This window comes from Myotis lucifugus, unplaced genomic scaffold, assembly GCF_000147115.1.
Source record: "Myotis lucifugus unplaced genomic scaffold, Myoluc2.0 scaffold_553, whole genome shotgun sequence".
Lineage (NCBI taxonomy): Eukaryota > Metazoa > Chordata > Mammalia > Chiroptera > Vespertilionidae > Myotis > Myotis lucifugus.
The window spans coordinates 31,649-53,791 of NW_005871601.1; the positions used below are offsets into that span (position 1 = coordinate 31,649).

At 54.6% G+C, this 22,143-nt stretch overlaps 1 protein-coding gene across 1 annotated transcript in view; it reads right to left on the reverse strand.

The window, feature by feature from the left end:
- Positions 1–324: 324 nt before the first annotated feature.
- The window catches only part of LOC102426668 (plexin-A2-like), a 185,383-nt gene continuing 163,564 nt past the window's right edge, over positions 325–22,143 (reverse strand). The window contains 15 exon segments of the mRNA XM_023745503.1: positions 325–824; positions 1,818–1,968; positions 2,601–2,813; positions 5,549–5,718; positions 7,010–7,200; positions 8,112–8,211; positions 12,366–12,469; positions 12,780–12,939; positions 13,539–13,685; positions 13,862–13,928; positions 15,940–16,208; positions 16,827–16,969; positions 18,940–19,174; positions 19,476–19,619; positions 20,695–20,934. Of these exon segments, the coding sequence (XP_023601271.1) occupies positions 729–824; positions 1,818–1,968; positions 2,601–2,813; positions 5,549–5,718; positions 7,010–7,200; positions 8,112–8,211; positions 12,366–12,469; positions 12,780–12,939; positions 13,539–13,685; positions 13,862–13,928; positions 15,940–16,208; positions 16,827–16,969; positions 18,940–19,174; positions 19,476–19,619; positions 20,695–20,934 (2,430 nt within the window). The 3' untranslated portion in view covers positions 325–728.

A 22,143-nucleotide genomic window follows, 5' to 3' on the forward strand; every position in this document is an offset into this window, starting at 1 on the left:
CTGCTCCCCGGCTTTGCAATTGGCGCAAAGTTCTGTAGTTCCCACGCTCTCTGGCTGCCGAGATAATTCCAGGTTTTACTGGCCTCTAGTTTTGCAAAGTGTTTGGTGCAGACTTGTGCTCATTCTTCTTCTCCTCCTTTTTTTTTAATGCCAAGGGAAAAGAAACAATTTCCCCTCCGATTTCTCTCAGCATCTCTGTAGGTGTGGGTTTTTTTTTCCTGGCATTTGGAGACAGGAGTTAGATAAGGAAGGAGGGCAGGGAACAAGAGAAGAAAGGGGGGATAGAACCCAGAATTCAACAAAAGTTGGACGGGATTAACAGGGAAGTGTTTTGTTTTGTTTTATTTCTGGTTTTCCTTTTTCTTAAAAAAAATTAAATAAAGTTCTCATTATTTCCCCAATATACATCAAATGAGTTTTCATGCAAAGCAGCAGTCACAGAGGCGGAACCGTGTCCAGCTGGCGCCTCTCGGCTTGAAGAGCCGCCTCCTCCGCGGCCCTGCTCCTCTCCTGTGCGCCCTGGGGTGGACGACGCCCATGGTCTCTCCCTGCAGGATCCGCCTGGCCTGCGAGGAGACTTGGCTGGCGTGGCTCCCCTCTCCCCGGGATGGGGTCTCGGGGGACAGCAAGCTCTGGGGTCCGATCCCCTTCACTTGTCCTTTCTTCCGAGACGCCCAGTGTCACAGCGTTCACGGGTCCCTCTGCCCAGGAACGGGAGGCTCCGTCTCTCAGCTCTCGATGGACATAGCATTTATGAGCTGTTCCACCTTGTAGGCCAGCCGCTGGCGCCGGGCCTGCTCGTCCTGCTCCAGCGCCCCGATGAGCTGAGGAACAAAGCAAAGGCGGGGAGACTTCAGGACTCAGGAGAGCAGACGCCATTTCCGAATCTTCCATCCTTCTATCTGCCTTTCCCTTCTGCCCTAATGAGCATAACCTTAAGTAATGTATATGCTTAACTGACTATGTCTGTATATATGCATTTATATATGTGTGTACATATGTATATATTATGTATGCATGTGTATATATGTATGTGTATATAGTATATGTTATGTATGCATATATGTCTATAGGGACCCTGGACAGCACAGGGATTAGGGGTGCTGACCTCCCAGATAGAAGATTCTCGTATAATTACAGTCAACCCTCTGCATGGGTGATTCCCAAAGTATAGTTCATCTCCAAACAACGTGGGTTTGACCGGTGCGAGTGAGCGGAATTGTGGTCAAGTGAACAAAATCCACGTGCAAGTGGATTGTGCAATTCACACCATGTTTAAGGGGCAGCTGCGTAGCTAAGGTGTTTGAAAGAACATCTGGCATACAGGAAGTGCGATGCAAGCGTTCGTTATTGTTATTATCATCATTATCATCACTGACACCCCTTTCAGGCACAATGCTCATGTGTGACAGGTGAGCTCCCCGAAGCTGTCCCGGGGAACTGCCACTCAGGTGAAGGTCCACCTGCGTCTCTGAAATGTAACTGGCGGGCTGTGCCCAAGTGCGCACCGATTCATTGTTTAAGGAAGAATGAAATTAACCGCACAACACTTTCCACTGGAAAACAACAACATTACTAAAAGTGTTATTTATTGCGTGACGACGAGTGAAAGACGAGGCGATGTGTAAGGACGTGCTGGGTGAGTCGGGGCTGCCTTTGGAAGGATGGGGGGGATTTTGGAGCGCAGGGGTTTTTGCCTCCACGGATGTGTTTTCTAAATGACCCTCTGATGCTGCTATTTCAGGACGAGCACAGGCGTTTGTCTAACCGCCTGGCTTGCTGCGTGTGGGTGTCTGTGCCCCGGGGCCCTGTCTTACCTCCTCGCTGTACTTGCTGACGTAGGAGTAGATCTCATTGAGGGCACTCAGCATGTGGAACTCCACAGCGTGCAGGCGGGACTGCTCGGCGAGGTAGGCGTTCATGTCCTGGTCGCTGATGGCGGGCAGCTTGGCGATGTCTGCATAGTATCTGCCGTGCAGAGGACAGCCTCCTTGAGAGGGGGCTCGCCCGGACCCGGAGCCCCTCGAGAACACGAGGAGTCCCCATTCACTAGCGCCTTCTTATTTCTCTCCGGATGTGGCTTCCTCTGGCCTCTGGCCTCAATCTGAGGCCCCCTAAGGCCAGGTTCCATCTAGCTGTGAGCTCCTGGCTGCAGTGCCCCCCAGTGGTGAAAAGCCCAGACTCTGAGCAGGATCCTTATATTCAAATCTCAGCTCAGCTACCTGCTAGCTGTTTGACCTTGGGCAAGTGACTCACCCTCTCTGTGCCTCAGTTTCCTTATCAGTAAAATGGGGATGATGATACTACCCACTTCACCACTCTGTCGGATATTTTAATGGGACGGCACAGACAAAATCTTTATCACAGTGCTGGGTGCTTAGCATGTGCTCAATAAATGGCAATTAGGATGATAACGACCTTGACCTGATTTCAAAGGCCACGAAGCTTCCCTTTCTCCCCCCAGCAGGCAGTGTAGACCAGGGCAAGGATGGAGCAGGTATAAAGGTACCACACACAGTTGTGAGTGCCGGGTCAGTGAAAGCCACAGGGTGGGGACAGGAGCAGGCAGCGGGCAGGGGCCTGTCCTCGGTGCCACTGACCTCTCCACCCAGCTCTTGTAGCTGGGGATGTCCTTGGCGTACAGCAGCTTGTTGGACGGGGAGTCCTTGCCCAGCCGGTGCTCAGACGTGGAGCAAGAGTCCATGAAGGTCTGGGCCACCACGGAGAGGCAGGCGTCCGTGATGCTGCCTTTGTGGATGTCAAACACGAACTGGGGGTTCTTGATCACGTTCACCCAGAAGCGCAGAGGGAGGCTGGGGGAAGAGGCGGAGCAGACCCTGAGGGCTGCACCTCGGCCGGCCGCACCCCTGATGCGGCCACTAATATTCCTCCCTGCCCCCCAAATTCAAGTTCTCTCTCCAAAGGGCAAGGAATGGAATGACAGAAAACTGGTCCAGCCAGGCCTGCAAATTCAGCTCAAGCTGCTCCCGATCCTGAGAGAGAAACGGAGAGACGCCACTGGCCCCTGATGGGGCTGACCCTGCTCTCTAACAGCTGGGGGTGGGCAAGGGGCGTTCTGTTCCCTCCTGGCAGCCGTTTCCAAGGGCCTCCATGCCCCGGGGCAGCCCAAGTACAGAGAATGGCACAACTTTCTCAGGGCTGCAAACAAAGCCACCAGGCTCCCCGAGTCCCTTCACAGTGCCCATGGCCATTGTCCGGAAGGCGGCAGCCCCAGGCACGGCCTCCAAAGGGCACAAAGGGCGCCACCTGTGCTCCCCGCCCAGCCCAGGCTGCTTCCCAGGGCAGCCCCGGCTGCGTGGGCTGAGGAATGGGCTCCCCGGGGGCAGTCTTTCAGGACTCTCCCCAGGCCTTCCCCCAGGGCTTTCCTGTGTCTCGGGCAGGGGCACAGGGAGCAGAGGAGGCCATTGTTGGCGTGGAAAGGACCCGCTGTAGCTCCGTTTTTCCCACCCCAAGAGGAACCCGTCAGTCCTTAGGAGGGTCCCTTTGGCAAAGTGGGAATTCATCATCGGAGCAGAATGCATTCTCTCCGCTCCTCAGGCCAGGAGGAGGGTAAGCCCGTTTAGTCCCCTTCAAACCCGGAACAGCTGCTGTTTTTTCCTGCCTTTCCCAGCTCTGCCTTCTGCTCCAGCTGCCCCCGGGGCCTTAACTCTTTTGGCTCCTCTGTGGAGTGAGCTCTGTCCTCTGGCTTGTCCCTCGGGCTCGAGGTGATGGTCCAGCCACCCAGCCTACCTCTCCTCTCCTGTCTTTCCTCTTCTCTTGACTCCGATGGACCCCAAACTTTCCCGAATATCTTAGTCCTGTCAAGTCTTGGGAAAGATTTGCCTTGCCCACTCCAAGCCCTTCCTTTAGGTTTTCTGCTTATCTTCCAAAATAACTGGTAATTAGCCTGGCTGGTGTGGCTCAGTGGTTGAACATCGGTTCGATTCCCGGTCAGGGCACATGCCCAGGTTTCGGGCTCCATCCCCAGTAGGGGGTGTGCAGGAGGCAGCTGAGCAATGATTCTTTCTCATCATTGATGTTTCTATCTCTCTCCCCATCCTTTCCTCTCTCTGAAATCAATAAAAGTCTATTTAAAATAAAAAAATAGTCATGAGGATGATGGTGACCTGGCTTCCCATAACCTGGGAGGAGCTGCCCTCACTGAGAGGTGATCCATGTCTTCCCCCCTCCCTCCGCCAGCAGCGTTGGGGACCTCCTGATAGTCTTTCTTTGGACGTTGGCGGTTTGCGTCTGGGTAAGGGGACTCTCCCCACCCCCGCCGCAGGGGAGGGAATTTCTATGACTTGGGCCTGGCCTGCCACAGGAGGCACCGAGATGGGGAGAATCCAGACTTTTCTTTTGATTTCCCTGAATCTGCCTACTCCCCGCGCTGGACTGGGATCCTCTCACGCAAAGGAGACATCCATGGCCCTGCCCCTGGGGACACAGGCAAAGGGCCTGCCCCGGTGAAGTGCCCCGCGGGCTCCGCACCCACGAGCACGCGAGTCTCTCCACTTCTCTCCCCTGCGATCAAAGCTGCAGGCTCCGAGGGGCCCAGCGGCCATGACACACCAGAGAAGGAAGGGACAGAAGAGATCGGAGTTGGGTATTTCCAACGTGTTTTGCTGGTTGCTAGGACTTTGGATTCCCAAATAACAGCCGGGGCCCATCTGTGTCGGCTCTGTTTTCTGACGAGATCGCTGACTCCAGACAGCTGTGTGGGCTGCTTGCCCAACCCCACGCCTGGACCTCCCCTCTCTAGTCTCTGTGCTCTTTCCCGGAGGAAGGGTTTTGACTCTGACTCCTGGCCAGGCCCGATCGGACCTGAAAGCCAGCCCTTCGCTTGGGTTTTGGTTCAGGTTCAAACCCAGGGGAGAGAGGTCTCATGCCAGCAGCCTGTGGGAGCTGCCTCCCGCGCTGGGTCTGGCTGCGGAGGTGACTTCCAGGGAAGAGAGGGCAAGCCTGCAGGACATCTGCCCGCTGCTTGCTGACAGCCACGGGGTAAACACTTGGCCTTCCGGGACCAGGTTTGCAGGGACCTCCTCCCGATCCGCGGGCTCAAGTCCACAGCAGGTGTGAGCTCTCTCCGGAGCGTGGGCCACCTTCCTCGGGGCTCTCAGCTTAACTCAGGGCTCCCAGATCTCAGGAAGTGCCTTCGACTCTGTCCTACTCAGGGTGCCCGGCGCTGCCCGGGCTCTGAGGCTCTGCTGCTAGTTCTCAGATGAGGCGCTTTGCGTAGGTTCCCCCAGCTCCCCTTCCCTGAGAACAGACACCTCAGAGTCAGGGAGGAGGTGCTTCCCGGGGAAAGGTCTCCACCTGGAAGGGCAGAGCTCAAGTGTGCGTCCTGGCGCCGGGCCCCAAGCCAGGCAGGCCCCCTCGGCGGCAGCGGGGGACCATGGTGGCTCTGCAGAGCATATGTGCGCTATTTGCCCAAGGCGCCTGGGCTTACCAGCCACCGCGAACTGGCTCCTCCGTCCCCCTGGCCCCCACTGGCCCCAGCCCCTCCCACACACAGCTCGCAGCCTCCCCAGGGCTGCCCAAGGGTTACCAGTTGCTCTTCCAGGTGTGCCGCACATCTGTGTCGTGGATGCTGTGTCTGTCCGCCTGCTCATCCAGGAAGTCAAACATGTACTTGATGGCCAGGGGGAGGGCGCTGCCCCGGTGCACAGTGCTGAACAGGGTCTCGAACAGGTCGTCCACGAACTTCTGCAGGGTGCCCTGGGGGAGGGGTGGGGGGAGACGATGAGGTGAAGCGGAGGGGAGAGAAAGGGGACAGCAGGCTGCAGGCGGGCAGAGCAGATGGTGCCTTGGACCCATCCCGCCTTGGAAATTTGTCTGCGACTCCAGCCTGAGCAGACGGTGGAGGGGTGGGGGGCGGGGAGGTGACTGTTGGGATGTCGGGGAGGCAGGAGGGACGAAATGGGCTGCAGATTCCCGAGAAGCTCTGCGGCGTGCAGCCACAGGCCACATTTATGCAGTGTCCATGCCAGGAGGGAAGACAGCGAGAGCTCGGAGTCCAGGCTTCCCATGGGGGAGGGGGTGCAGGCTGATAGGAGAGGGTGTTTGAAGAACCAGCCGGAAGACTGGGAGCCTCCTGGCAGAGGGTCTGATAGATGGGAAGGTATGAAAAAGCTTATGATGTTAGGGGCCTGGGGTAAGTGGTGTCTGGAGTTGGGGCTGGAGTGAAAGGTCCAGATCTAACTCTCGGCAGAGCCCTGACCCACAGGGCCTCTGGAGGGTGTCTGTGGAGGGACAAGGCTGGGCCTGGGTCCCACAGTTCGAGGTTCCAGGAATACCTCTGCCGGCCAGGACAATCTAACCTCGGTGACTCTTTGTTGGCCTCTCATTAGTCTTTTAGGCAAAGCAGAATTAAAGACATGTGGCTGGATGGTGTTTTTTGGTGCCATATCAGGAAGCAGGTCTGAGAGCTGGAACCTGGATGCCACTGTGCTGGAACTTCAGTGGCATTTTTGTGGGGCCAGTGGGGAGAGTATTTGAAACCTAGCCCTGCCTGGCCTACGTAGCTGTGTGGTGGCCACACTTTACAGGCCTGTTAGTTCTCTGCGAGGGAAGCGGGGAGTCACATCACAGTTTCCAGCAATGCAGCCCCCACCCCCCCAACAGGGGCAGATGGGATTGGGGAGGGGGGAGGAGCTTTCTCTGTGATTATTGGCAGGACCAGGCCTTCCTTCGTGCTTTCCCTCCCATTGTGGCCAGCAAGTGGGCAGAAAAGGCAGCGATGGTGAGAGCCGGCATATCTGTCCAGTCAGCACCAATAAGAAAACCACAGTCTGTTCCTAAGGGTTCGGGCAGATGTGGGAGGGTGATGCTGGGCCTAGGAGTGGGCCAGGAGCAGCAATCGGGCTATGATTTTTGCCAAAGGGAAGAAAACAGCGGTGGCTGGTCCCCTGGAAAGCCTGCCGGGAGGCCTGGGCCTGCTCCTCCTCTGGGTCCCCTTGAAGGACAGACTCCATCATGTCCTCCCTGGGCCGAGCAGAGCAGGAGTTACCTTGGTGGCCAGCAGCCGGGTCAGGTAGATCTCCGACACCATCTTGCTGCCCCGGTCACCCTCCTTCTGGTCTCCGTGGTCGTGGTTCTTCACCAGGTGCCACACCTTGACCCCGCTCTCCAGGTCTGGGGTGATCATGGGGGCCCGGGACCGCAGACTGTCGGGGCTGCCTGTGTACCTGAAGGAGGAGTCTGAGGAGAAGGGGGCGGTGGGGGCCTGTGAGCAGCTGATGGCACCATCCTTGCCTGAAGAATCCTTCTAGAACCCCTGCCCGCTTGCCACACCCACTCGGAAGAAACCAGTTTTGATCAGAAGGGGACTCTTGGCTCCTCCTGTTGGGGGAGTGGTTAGGGATTCTTGGTTGGCAAGAGGACAGCCTGAGAGCTTTGTGTAAAAGAGGATTTAGGAATTCTGGGAGCTGGAGAGACCCTTGGGGATTTCGGAGTCCCCCGCCCCTGATGCTTCCAGCCAAGATGATCAATAGGTAAAATGTCAAACAAATATTTCCGCGAGGGCCTGGAGGAACCTGATACTCGGGAGCTGGGAGCTGTGATCCTCCCTCTTTGCAGTTCATGGGGCCCAGAATCGGAACGGCCAAGGCCTTTGGAGCTGCTGGCCTCCGTCCTGAGGTGTCCTTCAGCTGGAGAGCCCAAAGCCTCAGTGCACAGGTGGATCCAGAGGAAACAGAATAAGAGCAGCACCGGAACCTCATCCCCAGAGGGCACGGGGGGCCCTACGCTCCTCAGTGTGGACAGGCTAGGACCGTGAACCGACTGCCCAAACTGGGACCCTTTTGAGAGCAAACGGGGTACTATTCCTACTCTCGCCAGGACAACAGACGTAGACTGGGATACGTGAACCTCCCCCATCCAGGTGCCCCTTGAGCTCCTTCACCAGGCCTGGGCCATCGAAGGAAGGGCACAGGGTGCCACCTGCTCCCACAGCTCTGAGGAGGTGGGCTGCTCTGGGAACCACTGGACTAGGGAGGGAGGGAGGCTAATGAGCAAAGGCCTTTGACTGGAGGCCAGCAGCAGCCGGGGCTTCCCGCCGTCAGAAGGGACAGCGAGTGGTCCCTGGAAGGTCACAGGAGACCGGTCCTCACCATATCTGCTGATGGACGTCCGGGAGATGCTGGCAGAAGCGGGGATGTTGTAGGAGGAGGTCTGTTTGGGGACCAGAGCCACCACCGATCTGTCGGACACCTAGAAGGGTAGGAAAGGTACAGTGCGGGTGACTGTCGCGTCTTGCGAGACTGAGGAGACAAGCACTTCTACACGGTATGGAGAAGATGTGGAGCAGAGTGCAAGCAGGTCAGGAATCCCAGAAGTAGCAGATTCCTGCCCTTCAACATGGCAGCACTCCCACCTGTGGCTACTGAGCCCTGGGAGTTCGGTTAGTTCAAACCGAGATGCGCTGTAGGTGCCTGAACTGACATGTGCTACAAATGAATGTTCAGGCCCTGGCTGGTGTGTCTGAGTGGTTAGAGTGTTGGCCCATACACGGAAGGGTCGCAGGTTCGCTCCCTGCTCCGGATCAGGGCACATGCAGGAGGCAATTAGCCGATGTGTCTCTCTCACATCGATGTTTCTCTCTCCCCCTGCCTCCCTTCCACTCTCTCTCAAAAGCAATGGAAAAAATATCCTCAGGTGAGGATTATAAATAAATAAGTAAGTGTTTGGTATACACTGGGTTTCAATGACGTAGCATGAATAAAAAAAAATACAAAACTATCTCATTGATAATTTTTATTTTTATTGCATGCTGAAAGGCTAATTATTTCAGATCAGTTGGGTGAAATAGATATATTGTTGACATTCATTTCATCAGTGTATTTTTAGTGAAAATGTAAATGTGGCTTGCATCCTATTTTTATTGGGCAGTGCTGGGCTAGAACCGGCCCCCTTCAACCTTGTTAGTTACGGACAGTGATTCCCATTTTTCAGAAGAGGGAATCGAAGCATCAAGGGGATAAGCAACATCCTACAAGGTCACACCCTGAGCACGTGGAGAGACACCGTCTGCAGCCAGGTCTGCCGGCCCCAGAGCACCGGTTCTCCTCATTACACCCTCATTGGGATTTTATTTCCAGTCACACTGGTCTGAAGTCCATTTTCCTTTCTGGCTCGGATTTCTTTCTGGCCCGGGTCCTACAACGCCTGGGCCACCTTGAAGAGTCCCTCACACAGAATGGCTGCTCTTGGCGACTCAGAGAAAAAGACGCTGTCTTGCCCAGTTCTCTGCGAGGGTGCCCAGCGCAGCACCCAGCCTGGAGGGCAAGGGCTGATAAATGAGGAGCCATATTGAAGACATTTGGGGCCATTGTGATTTAAGATTACCCTCCATCCAATAAAAACGGAGAATCCCCGGAATTGTGATGATCCAATTAAACCCCTAACGCAGAGGGAATAAAATAGCTATAATAATGTTATGGGCCATAAAACATTCCTATTAAACCATTTTTTATTTTAACAATTTTTATGAACTTTATAAGTTTGATTTATAGCTGCACGAGTCATAAAACCATCTTTCTGGGTCTTAAATTGTCAGTCCTTCTCTCCCACCAAAAAAGAATTAGATGTTGGGAAGTCGAACTATAAATGAACATTAGCGCTAACGAGATTCCCCGATAGCTGGTTTTAGTGGTGGTGTTTAATTTTACCCTCCCCATAAATCTGCAGGAGCCCAGGAAGATGTTAACATCTCTCTGTTAATTAAGATTATGCAGATTTTCTGCCCTGGGAGCTCCAAGGACCTTTGACTCCGGGGAGGGTAACTAGAGGGCAATCTTTGACCTGATGGCCTAAAGCTGTAGGGTCCTGCCTGGGCACAGGCCTGAGAGGTGCCAAGCTCCCTGATGCCCAGCCGAGCCGCCCTCAGGACCTCTAGCAGTTTGCAGCATCAGCACCAGGTCTGGAACCAGGGGGAACTCTGCACTCTGTCTTTCAGGAACTCTCCTTGATACTTTGAAAGCCTGGGGGCAGAAGGTTACACCCCCAGAAAGGACAGATTATCTATAAAGGACAGATTATCTATCGTTTACCGCTTGTTGTCACCTAAAGGAAGAGTCACAGATGCCCCCGAATGAGCACAGTTTGACTCAATTCCAGGTCTCGTCACCAAATCACTTGTCCTCAGTCTTTCTCTTGGCCAACAGGCAGTGCAAGTCCATGGTCAGGATACCTGGCTGGGCCTGACCTTGGCTCTGCCACTTCCTGGCTACATTATTCCGGGAAAGCCACTTCACCGCTCCGTGCCTCAGTGGTCTCTTTTGTCCAAGGGGATAATCATCTTGTCTAGGTTTGTTGTGCAGATTAAAGGCTGCGGGCCGAGCCTGGTACCGCGCGAGCACTCGGTGAGAGTTGGCATTAGTGCCGTTATTATGAGCAGCGGCATCATCTCCGGCCCCCAAAGGGAGGGATCATCCCTGTGGTCCCCTGTCACTCAGGGCTAGCATGTGGGAAGTGCTGCACACTCAGTAAAGCTCAGTAAATATTTGAGGAATGAATGAATACATGAATGATAAATGGCATCAGGGAATTGGAAGTGCTTTGTGTGACGAGCACTGTAAGAATAGAATATTCCATTCTTCTGATGGAGGGCCATCGGACCGACAGCCCAGTCAGTGTTAGGGCATCATGGGCAGAGAAGAGAGGCCTCACTCCTGCCCTGGAGACACTAATAACTCGGGGGCAGGATGCTTACTCTGTTTGGCACTTTCTTCTCCAGCTCAAATTGGTTCATTACAACTGTTCTGCAGAATACATTAAGCACCGCGAAGCCAGGGTGGGTGGGATCAACACGAATGCTTGTGGCTCCGTGGATGTGAGTATGCATCCTGGGCACCTCACCTGTTGTTTCTAATCCTTCCAACCGCCTTCACAGTTGGGTTGTTATGTTCATCACACAGATGAGAAGCCCGAGTTTTGGAGAGATTAAAGTCACACCACTGGTGAGTGGGGAAGCAGGGATTTCAATAAATACAGGTCGCAAAGCCCTTTCTCCTCCCACTACAGCACACTCCTCCTATCTGGGGCGGGGATGAAGGCCCATTGGGGGTGCAGCTTGGAGAGGAGTGGCTCAGGGGTTCCCCAGGGCCCCTGGAGCCACCCAGTCAACTCCTGTGGCTGTGAAGGTCCCCGATCTCCTGGTCATTGGCAACTCGGTGCCTCAGAGCCGAGCCTGCCAGCCCCTGGCACCCTCCCGTGTGAGGCGCGGGCATAGGAGGATATTATTAGTCAGGCAGTCCCAGCGGGCCTTGCAGCCTCAGGCACTTCCTCTGGTTGGTTTAATTTCCCTTGATGTCTCTCATTTTCAGCTTCTATTTTATAATTTTTCCTGAATCCCCACCTGCCTACCTGTGCTTACTCTTACAGGGCCCGAGCCCGGAGTGGTTACCATGGGAGGGGAAGGAGGAGGGGATACCTCCTGGATCTTTTCTTCTTTTGCTGGCATTTTTTTTAAATTATATTTTCTTTCTTTAAAATTGTGGTTTTTTTTGTCATTGTTGTTAATCCTCACCCGAGGATATTTTTCCATTGATTTTTTTAGAGAGAGTGGAAGAGAGGAGTAGGGACAGAGAGAGAGAAACATCGATGTGAAAGAAACATCAGTTGGTTGCCTCTCGCACTCGCCCTGACCAGGACCTGGGATCCAGCCTGCAACTGAGGTACATGCCCTTGACTAGAATCGAACCCTGGACCCTTCAGTCCATAAGCTAACGCTCTATCCACTGAACCAAACCGGCGAGGGCTGGGATTTGGGGATTTTTTTTATTATTGTTCATTCAACAGGCAGTTGAGTTCTGCCAGTGTGCTAACACTTTACCTGCTGCATTTAACCTATTCCACAGGACTTTAAGGGGCAGGGATCACCATTAACCCTATTTTACAGATAAGGAGAACGAGAGCTTCAATCATTTCCCCAAGGACGTTAGCGAGCAAGTGGCAGAACGGAAGACCTGAAGACAAGTCTATCCAATTTCCTGCTTTGCTGTGCGCGAGAAGCGTAAACTGCATTAGGCACCTACAGTGGTTACCTTCGAGGCGGATTTTACAACATGCAATTTCCCTGCAGAGGCAGGGCCTCCAGGATAGCAATGCCTGGCCTCACCCCAGGCCAGTCAGTCAGTTTCTCAGGTGGGCCTGGTGCTCATGTTTGATAAGTTCCCCCAGTAATTCTAATGGGCAGCCGTGGCTGAGAGTCACTGCTCTAGGATCCGGGAGAAGGGGAAAAGGAAAGATCAGAAAACCCCTTTTAGGCTTTTCAGGGCCGAGGAGCCAACCTTGGAGGGGAGGGGACATTTGGGACAAAGGTCCTGAAGCAAAGCCGCCTCCCACACCGAGAGGCGCCCCCTCACCTGGTAATGCATCAGTGTGTTGAGCCGCTTCCAGTCGCCCTCGATCTTGGTGGTAATGTCCTCGTCTTGCAGCACGACCCTGGCGATCCGGCCTTGACGCCACTCTGGGTGGAGGGGTCACTGTGAGGGGGTGGGGCTGCCAGCCAGGATCACCCAGTCCTACCTTCTCTAGGGACCTGCAGCCCCAGCTCCCTCGAGCTGGTGCAATGGTAGCACCTAAGGCATCTAGGCCTCCATGGGGTCCAGACAGCTGGGCAGACGTGTGGGCCTCACCAAAGGTGGCCCCATCTGAGCAATAGTTCAGGCTGCCCCTCACTGGGCAGAACCCAGTCACGCCACAGCCCAAATGCCCTCCTTGGAAGCCACCCCCCCCCCCGCCCCCGCCTGCCCCACACTCCAAGCCAGGCCTCCTACCCAAGTCCATGTCCACGGCCCTCGGCCGCTGGGAGTAGGGCACGTTCTTGTAGATGGCGTCGAGGATCTTCTCCTTGACCTGCGTGATGGTGTCACAGTTCAACACCTTCACTGGGATCTCCGGACTGTTCTCGTTGTCGGGGTTGACGCAGTTCAGGATCTGCAGGTGGCCAGAGAGGGGGAGCCGGAGGGAGTTGAGGGAGGAGACGAGGTAACTCTGTCCAAGGCCCCCTCCCTTCCTGGGCACGTGGGGTGCCTCTCTGTCTGTGCTTCACTTTCGTTCACCGCCCTGCCATCTGCCAACAACAACCTGAGCCATTCTGCCCGCCTGTCCTTTCTCAGAGAACCGGGACTCGACTTCCTAGCTCCTGGATGGCTGGGGGCTGCTGTGACCCTGGACCCAGGCGTCCTGGCTTCTGAGATGGCCCCTTCCCCGAAGCTTCTCTATCAGGAATCCACAGACTCACGCTCTTTCCCATGATGCCAATTTCCTCATACCTAAGGGTGGGTGATATGTTTTCTCCACCCTATGTTGTCTAGGGTAAACTGAGGCACCAAGAGCACTTTGGGCCCACCAACTGAGATGGCGAGAAGGCACCCAGGCGGTCTGCCTGCCCTTGGTGCACGTGGACTTGCTCCTAGGCCGGTCAGTCTCCTGGCCTCTTTATCGACCCCCTCAGACTGACTGTGTGGCCAGAGGGTGAGGTAGAGATCAGGGCAGGAGGTTGGTGCTGTCCCCCGAGCTCCAGGCCTCCTCACCAGGGTCTTGTACTCGATCTGCTGGCGGATGAGCTTGTCCTCGCTCAGGGAGTAGCGGGCCTCGCCCGTGATGGCGTCGATGGGGCCCTTCTCCATCTGCTGCTTGATGGCGCAGTAGAGCATGAAGAGCGGCTCGGCCGCGCACTCCTGCGGGCACAGGCGGGGCGGGCGTGTGGCAGCACCAGCCTCCTCCCTCCTCTCCCGACCACCCGGCCAGGTGGGGCCCTGCTCCTGAGCGGTCCCCATGCAGCCCCGGGGGCAGGCCCAGAGGAGCGGCCCCCCATCTCGCTCTCAACTGTGGCTCTTGTCTCACTCCCACTCACCTTCAGGAACTTGTGCAGGAGGAAGGCAAACCAGTTGGTCAGCATCTTCTCAGCCACTGACTCTGTCCTGGGGAAGGAGGAGGGACAGGGGCAGACCTTTAGGAGGGGTCTCAGGGCAGGGCCTGGTTTGCTGGGGGCACGGAAGGACACAGGGCTGAGAGCCAGGACACCTGGGTCCTAGCAAACTCAGCCAGTAACCACAGTGGGACCTTGGGCCACACAGAAATTTCTTCTTTCCGGGCCTCAATTCCCGGTGATGAAGGAGTGGTGCTGCCGCCTGCAGATAAAGGTGCCCAGTCCCCCACCCCCCAGGGCTACAAAGAACCAGTTCTCCCTCCTCCCTCCTGTCCCTCTGGGATTGCTTGCATGCCGGAATACTGTACTCCAGTTCACACGTCCAGAAGGTACCTGGTACCTGCCCTCCAACAGTCAGAGTCAGACTGCCTGGGTTCAAATCCTGCCTCTGCCATGTACTGGCCGTGCGACCTTGGGCCAGTGAGCTCACCTCTCTGAGTTCGGTTTCCCCATCTCTAAATCATCATCATCTATCCCAGTGGTCGGCAAACTCATTAGTCAACAGAGCCAAATATCAACAGTACGATGATTGAAATTTCTTTTGAGAGCCAAATTTTTTAAACTTAAACTATATAGGTAGGTACACTGTTATTAACTTAATTAGGGTACTCCTCAGGCTTAGGAAGAGCCACACTCAAGGGGCCAAAGAGCCGCATGTGGCTCGCGAGCCGCAGTTTGTCGACCACGGATCTATCCCATAGGATCGCTGTCAGGGTTGAATGAGTTAACAGATGTAAAGTGCTAAGAATACCACCTGGTATCCTGCCAGGTGGGGTCACTGGGGTCAGGGGGGATCTTGGATCCCAGCCCCTTCGGTAGAGAGCAGTGTGCGTGTTTCACTGAGGGGGGACCTGCTTCTGCAAGCACCACCCGTCCCCGCCCCCATCCTGGGCTGCAGGTCTGGGGACTTGGGAAGGAACAAAGCAGCTGTGACAGGTCCTCAGTGATGGGGACGTGGAGGGGCATTTTAACTCCCCGCACGTGGTGCAAATTATACCCTCCGGTTGCAGTAAATCCCAGGCTTTGCCAGGCTGCTCAGCGACCAGGGCCTGGGAGAGAGTGCCGATGCGGGAGAAATTGCAGCTCTCTCCCGGGCCCCTCCCAGCACCCTCTCCTGCATTGTGCCTGAGATTAGCTCTAATTTAAATACAACGGTTCTTAATGAGAGTTGCTAATGCTCAGATTGGCAGGATAGAGGCTCAGTCGTCATATAACAAAGCCATTCTTTCTCCCTTCTCACCCCACGTGGGGCCTGGAAGCCTGCGCCCTTGCTCGGAGGAGGCTAAAGGGAAGGCGGCGCCATAGGCGTGGTGCCTTCCAAAGCTGTGCTCTGCTTCCCAGAGCTCCAGAGGGTGAGCTCTAGGGATGGGCCCCAAGGTCTCCAGCCCTCTCCTCTGCCAGGAGAATGGCAACGGGGCAGGGGGCATGTGGTGGATGCTGGTGATTCAGGTCCAAGACGCTGGGGCCGGGAGGCACGGGCCACACCAAGTCGCTAGCCTGCTGCTGTCCACTGGGGCCTTCTGCTGGATGCAAATGCTCTCCTTTGGCCGGGATGTGGCGACACTGGTGGAAGGTGGCTAGTGTGATGGAGGGGCTGAATGACACGTTTTGTTTCGTTGTAATGGATGGTCACAGGTGGCTACCATGTTGGACAGCACAGCTCTGGACAGGCAGGGAGGGACAGAGATGGTGAAACAGGTGCTCTCAGTGTTGTTTTATCCCGAGGAAACTAAACGGCAGAGGCCATGTCACCAGCCCACGTGTACACAGCCAGTCGGTGGTGGAGCTGGAGTTCAAGCCCAGATCCGAGCCAAGGCCTGTGCTTCTCCATCGGGTTTAGCAGCTGCAGACACCCCCAGTGCCCGGGAGATGGATTCTGTTCTGTGTGATGTGCACACACAGGCCTTTCCGGGAGGAACCCTCTGGTACCATCTATGGGACCTGCTCTCACGGGCGGTGTCCCTGGTCATACCCGCCGCCCTCCGGGCCTGGCCTCAGCTCACCTCCGGAGCAGCAGCTTGGGGTGGTTCTTGTTCTCCAGGTTCTTGTCGATGAGGTCGGAGAGCAGCTGCTTGAGCACGTCGGTGGCGTACTCCAGGCGGCCCTGCAGGCCGGTCATGATGAGCGAGGCCACGTTGCCGCGGTCGCGCATGGAGAAGCTGCGCTGCAGCTCCAGGGTGCGGATGAAGGTCAGCAGGAAGACCTTGTTGTTGATGAGCTGGGCGAAGAGCTTCAGCGCCTTCTCCACATGCTGCTGCCCGTTGCCCTGCACCTGGGGTGGGCGGGGCGGGGACACCCTCAGCGGACAGCTCCTGGCCTCCTGGCCCGGCTCTCCCTGAGGGTCTGCCCCCCACCCAAGAGGATGTAGGCATGGCCGGCTCTGAAGGCCACAGTCTGCTCTGACCTTCTCCTGGGTTGGGAGGGTTGGGCTCCAAGCGGGGCCCTGGGTGCAGATGCCATCCACCTGATTCTCCCAAGGATATGATAGGAGACACCCCACAAAACCCACTCCATTTACTAGTCTCCCCTTCATCTCTGTCCTGATTTATCATCTTCAATAAGACAAACCAACCAACAAACTTCACAGAATCCTACATCTTTCCCTAAGCCACCTTAGATCCGTTGGAAAATGAGGCAGAATTGTAGTTAAGGAATTCAGGTATTCACTTAAAAATGACAAACAATGAGCCTCGCCCTGGAGTCACCCCAGAGCCTGGGTGCCCCCCAGAGCCGTGATCTTCCCGATTGGAACTGTGCCTGTTGGGGTGATGCTGTCACCAGCTGTTTCCCCTCCTCACTTTTCTCTGAGCTGCCGGGCCCCATCGGCCTGTCCTAGGACACCCAGGCGCTGCGTCCCTACTGTGTGGCTGGGCCAGGGAGGCGGTGTTACCTCCAGCTCCCGCAGGACAGGATGGTCCTCGATGCCGGGGAACAGGACGCGCATGGCATAGGTACGATAGTCCAGGTAGGGGATTCCTGAGCGGTCCAGGTCGCTGGTCAGCTCAATGATGTCTGTCTGGAGTTCAGCAAAAGCTACAAAAGGGCAGCAGAGACAGGGAGGCTCAGGACGGGAACCCCAGCAGAAAGGGGAAGGTGGGAGAAGAAGTTTGTGAAGAAGGAGGGGGGTCTGGGGTACAGACAAGGGAAGGTTATAGGGGTACATCTCCAGAGGGGATGAGGTCTCTCCAGGCTGCCTTTCTTAGGTGGTGGGAATATGGGTGATTTCTGTTATTTCCTTTTTGGTGTTTATCTAGAATTTTTAATTTTCTTTGTACGTATGACAAGAAAAAGGAAGAATGCCATGCTACAGGTGCTGAAAGCAGGTGAGTGGCCAAGCAAAGACCAAAACAGGAAGCTTTGACCCCTCCTTTTCAAGCAAGAGAATAAATCAAGATGCAGAAGCTTGGGGGACAGTAAAAATCAAAACCACCATGAGATAGTGTGGCTATTACAAAAAAATGGAAAATCACAAATGTTGGCAAGGATGTGGAAATATTGGAACCGTCACATATTGTAGGGAGGAATGCAAATAGGTGCTGTCACTTTCAAAAACAATTCGGTAGTTCCTTAAAAAATTAAACATAGAATTACCATGTGACCCAGCAATTCTGCTCCTAGGTATCTACCCCAAAGAACTGAAAGCAGGAGTTTGAACAGATACTTGTACACTCATGTTCACAGCAGCATTATTCACAGTATCGGGGTGGAAATAACCCAAATGTGCAAGATGAATGGAGAAGCAAAATGTGGTCTATACAGTCAGTGGAATATTATTCAGCCTTAAAGTGGAATGATAGTTTGACACGTGCTACAACATGGATGAATCGTGAAGACATTAGGCTAAGTGAAATAAGCCAGGGACCAAAGGACAAGTACCATATGATTCCATTTATGTGAGGACCCTAGAGTTGTCAATCTCATGGGACAGAAAGTAGAATGGCAGTTGCCAAGGGCTGAGCAGAAGGGGTTATTGCTTAGTGAATACAGTGTTTTAGTTGGGATTGAGAAAGTTCTGGAGATGGATGGTGGTGATGGCTATACAACGTGAATGTACTTGATGCCACGGAACGGGAGGAGGGGAGAGCCCTGGGGTATAGAGACAGTGAGGGTTAAAATGGTAACATTTGTGTTATGTGTATTTTCACACACACACACTCATATACATGAGAAACTGAGAACAAAACCAAACCCAGCCTTGGGGCACCCTGGCCATTTGGCCCTCAACCGAAAGGGGAGCACCCCCTTGGCGGCAGGCCTGTCTGCTGGTACCCTCCTCTCCCCTCCTCCCCAGCCCTGGCACCGGGAGGAGCCCCTGACCACCTTTGCTCAGCCCAGCTCTTCCCTCTCATCCAGCAGAGGGCTTGTTTCTGATCCTGACGTTTGCAGCAAAAGAAGAAATGTTTTGATTCCTAATGGAAATGTTTACCCAGAGAGCTCACTGGGTCCTCAGCCCCCGGGGACGGCAGGTACACTCATTGCCTCACGGCTGTGGTTGCGTGGGAGACCGGAGATGGAAAAACACACACTCTCCACTCCCACACACGTCCATGGCCAAGGACACCACAAGCGCAGCTTCAGAGCGCTCAGCCTGCTGCACGGAAGAAAAACAAACCCTGGAGTGGGAGGCAGGTGAGGTGCTCCTGCTGTTCCTGCTGCTGCCCCTGCTGCTGCCCCTTCCACGTGCCCAGGGCCTCTGCAAAAGGGGCCAGGCACTCCCACGTGGGGGATCGGGAGGCCATGATTCTGATGGAGGGGGACTGGGGCCCTGAGAGGGAGATGAAGGCAGCCAGACTGAGGCACGCATCAGGGCAGGGGACAGAACAATGCGATCAGGCCTGGGCCTCACTGTGGGCATTACCAGGACTTCTCTGGTCCCGAGGGCACAGGAAACGGAGGTCAAAGTGGAGCACAATGGCTGGGGTGGGGAGGATGGAAGTAAAGATGAGCGCTGTTGGTAAGGAGGGAGGTAGTCAGTTCGCTAAAGACAGAGTGCCTCCACGCACCTTCCTTACACTCCAGGGCCACACGGGACTCCAGGTTGTCCATCTGCATCTGGAGCCTCTTCAGCGTGAGGTCGTTTTCTCGAGACTTCCGCTTGTAGGCGATGAGGACGATGATGACGATGATGAGGAGGAGGCTGCCGCCCGCCGCGATGCTGACGATGGCTGGCAGGGTCAGCAGGCTGTCTGAGACGACACTCACCGAGCCCGGAGAGAACACCATTCCGCCCACGTGAACCTGCGCATGGCACACACACAGACGCTGTAGAGCCCGGGCATGCCATCGGATCCCCATCATTTCAGAAAGGACACGAGAGACCACAACCACACAGTGCAGTCTGTATTCAAAACAACATCCTGCTGATTCTCTAGTCCCCCTCCCCCCCGTTCTTGTGTTCTCAACTGCTATCCATTTCCCATTTTAAGGCAGGATGTGGAGAGGGATATGGACTAGAAGGAAGAGAGAGCCTTTGTTAGGGCAGATCACATATGTACGGTGAAGAGGGGAGGACATCATATGAAGAACAGGGAACACTCACCATGACCTTGTGCTGCCCCGTGAGGTTGGGGGGCTCGCAGAGGAGCTGTGTCTCGGACACAGTGACGGCACACGGGGTCTCTCCAATCAGCACCGTGTAATTGAGTTTGGCGCCCCCAGAGGCAGGAGGGCAGAGGTTTTTGCCCTGTAGATAACAGTCATCTTAATAGGAATAATTGACACATGCGCTCAGAAGTTAATTGCCTTTTTCAAAAAAAGGTGAAGGGGATAGATTAAGGAGGGAAGGGCAGCAGTGCAAAAACCAGTGGGTGGCTCCATGGTAAGTTTTGAGAGGACTTCAAACAGCCACAATTTAGAGAGAAAGAGAGAAAGCGGACAGAGGAGAGAAAGAAGGAGGAAGACAGTCAGAGAGAGGAAAGGGAGACAGAACACTAAACAAGTGAAAATTTGGGGAGGACAACTCGGGTATCAATGGAAGTGGTGGACTAACAAAACACTTGTCCCAGGGACGTGACTTCCTGAAATACGTGGACAGATTACAGTGGCCACAACAGCGGTCAAGAAAGGCAATGGTGACTTTCAAGTTCACGGCAGCCCTTTTGGGTCCCAAGGCTCATGAGAACAAGCAGCAATACTCCATAGTGTTTCTCAGGAATCTCAGGTGCAAGATACAGAGTGGGGCAAAGGTAGGCTGACAGTTGTTCGTATGGAAAAGAATCTATATAATAAAAGCCTAAGCGACCATTATGGCGGAACAACCAGAACGACCAGTCGCTATGATGCGCACTGACCACTAGGGGGCAGACGCTCAATGTAGGAGCTGCCCCCTGGTGGTCAGTGCGCTCCCACAGGGGGAGCACTGCTCAGCCAGAAGCCGAGTGGTAAAGAGCCTGCTGGTAAGGAGCAAGCAATCCTGGAGTGCGAGAAGCCGGCAGGCAGACATCCCCTGAGGGGTCCTGGACTGCGAGAGGGTGCAGGCCCAGCTGAGGCCCACTGCTCCCTCCCCAGTGCACGAATTTTGTGCACCGGGCCTCTAGTAGAATAATAATAACACAAGAATAAATTCTGTGTTCCGCATACTCACAACTGTAAAGCTACATTGCCCCACCCTGTACATCTCCCGATGGGTCCATATCTACAAATAAGCTCCCTTTACAGGGAGAGGACAGCTTTGCGAGTCCGTCCTGTGTAGAAAAGAGAACATAAAAGGCAAAGAGAGAGGATGTTCTCTACCATCCCCGCCCTCCCCACGTTCCTACCTTCAGAATGATGGGGGATCCTGGCTTCTGATTCAAGACTCCAGTGGGGCTGAGTAGTTCGAAGGTTGGGTTGGGGTAGTAGATGAACTTGGTGTCATTGTAAATGAGCAAGGACTGGACATTGTTAAAGACAAAGCCAAACTCGTCTGGCCGTTCCACAGTGTCCAGGCCGGGCCGGTAGTCCGTGGTCAGAGAGGGTGCCAGGCAGGTGAGGGTGGTGTTGTTCACAACTTTACACACCTACAAGGCCCAGAGAGCAGCATTCAAGCGCCTAGCGAGCGACCGGGGGTCTGCGGGGCCCCTCCCACCCTCTGCTTGCTTTGGCCATTACTATTAGGCTACTGCTTGTCTTCATTAGATAGTGAACCCCTTGAAGAAAAGGGCTGTGAGACTAATTTTTGGGCGGTTGCATTTTAACCTTATTCATTCATTCATTCATTCACCAACATCGCTTGAGTGCCTCCTTTGTGGCAGGTGCTGTGCTAGGAGTTGGGGCTACCTGGTGAATAGTCACAGTCTACAGGGGGAGACGAATGATTCAAGCATGATACAGTCCTGGCAGAGGACTGAGAACACAGGAGGGGGACGAATGGATATGAGGAAGGTCCTGGTGGGGTGGTACCAGGTACAGGGAACTGTCAGTGTGTGGCCATGGGCATGTGTGTGAGTGCACACGGCTCATGGAAGCTTCCCCAGGGAAGAAATAAATGAAATTTAATCTGAAGAATGAGTGGGACTTACCTAGACAAGGAGAGGGAGGAAGAGGGGAACAAATCCCAGCAAAAGCCCAGGATGAGAGCATAGAAGGTTTGAGGAAAACGTGGGATGCAGTGCTGGGTGTGAGTGTGAGTATGGAGGGGAGCTGGGGGTGGAGCCGGACATAGTGTGAGATAAGCACTTTGCTGGCACATAGTAGGTGTTCAGTTAATGTTTATTGACTACATTGATTCATGATAAGGAGTCTTCAACTCTTTAAATGTTCTACGTAGAATCTCTCTCCTTTCCAACCAAGTCCCCTAACTTAGAGGGAATGTATCCTTGTATGGACACTGAGTTTGGAATGTCCTTTCTTTATTGGTGGATGCTGGTCTCCCAAATAAAAATCCTAGCTGGGGTGACCCCTCCTTAGCATGAGGTGTGTCATGCTCTCCTCTGGCTTAGAACTGGGGCTGCCCGAGGCCGCAGCTGGAATGAAGAAACCACTACGGGACCCACGTGGGGCTTTGGAAGAAACCTGGACTCCTAGCTCCCGGCCAGTTTCGGTCTTGGGAGCCACGGTGTCCCAGCAACAGCCAAGGGCATCTGTGAGAACTCGGCCTGCTCAAGTACACACTGTCCTGGCAGGTCCGCACATGTGTGTCTGGCCAACATACGCATACATGGACTTCATGCTCAGAAAACAAGGCCGTGTGTGAAACTGCAAAAAGGCTGCCACTGGCACAGAGATGA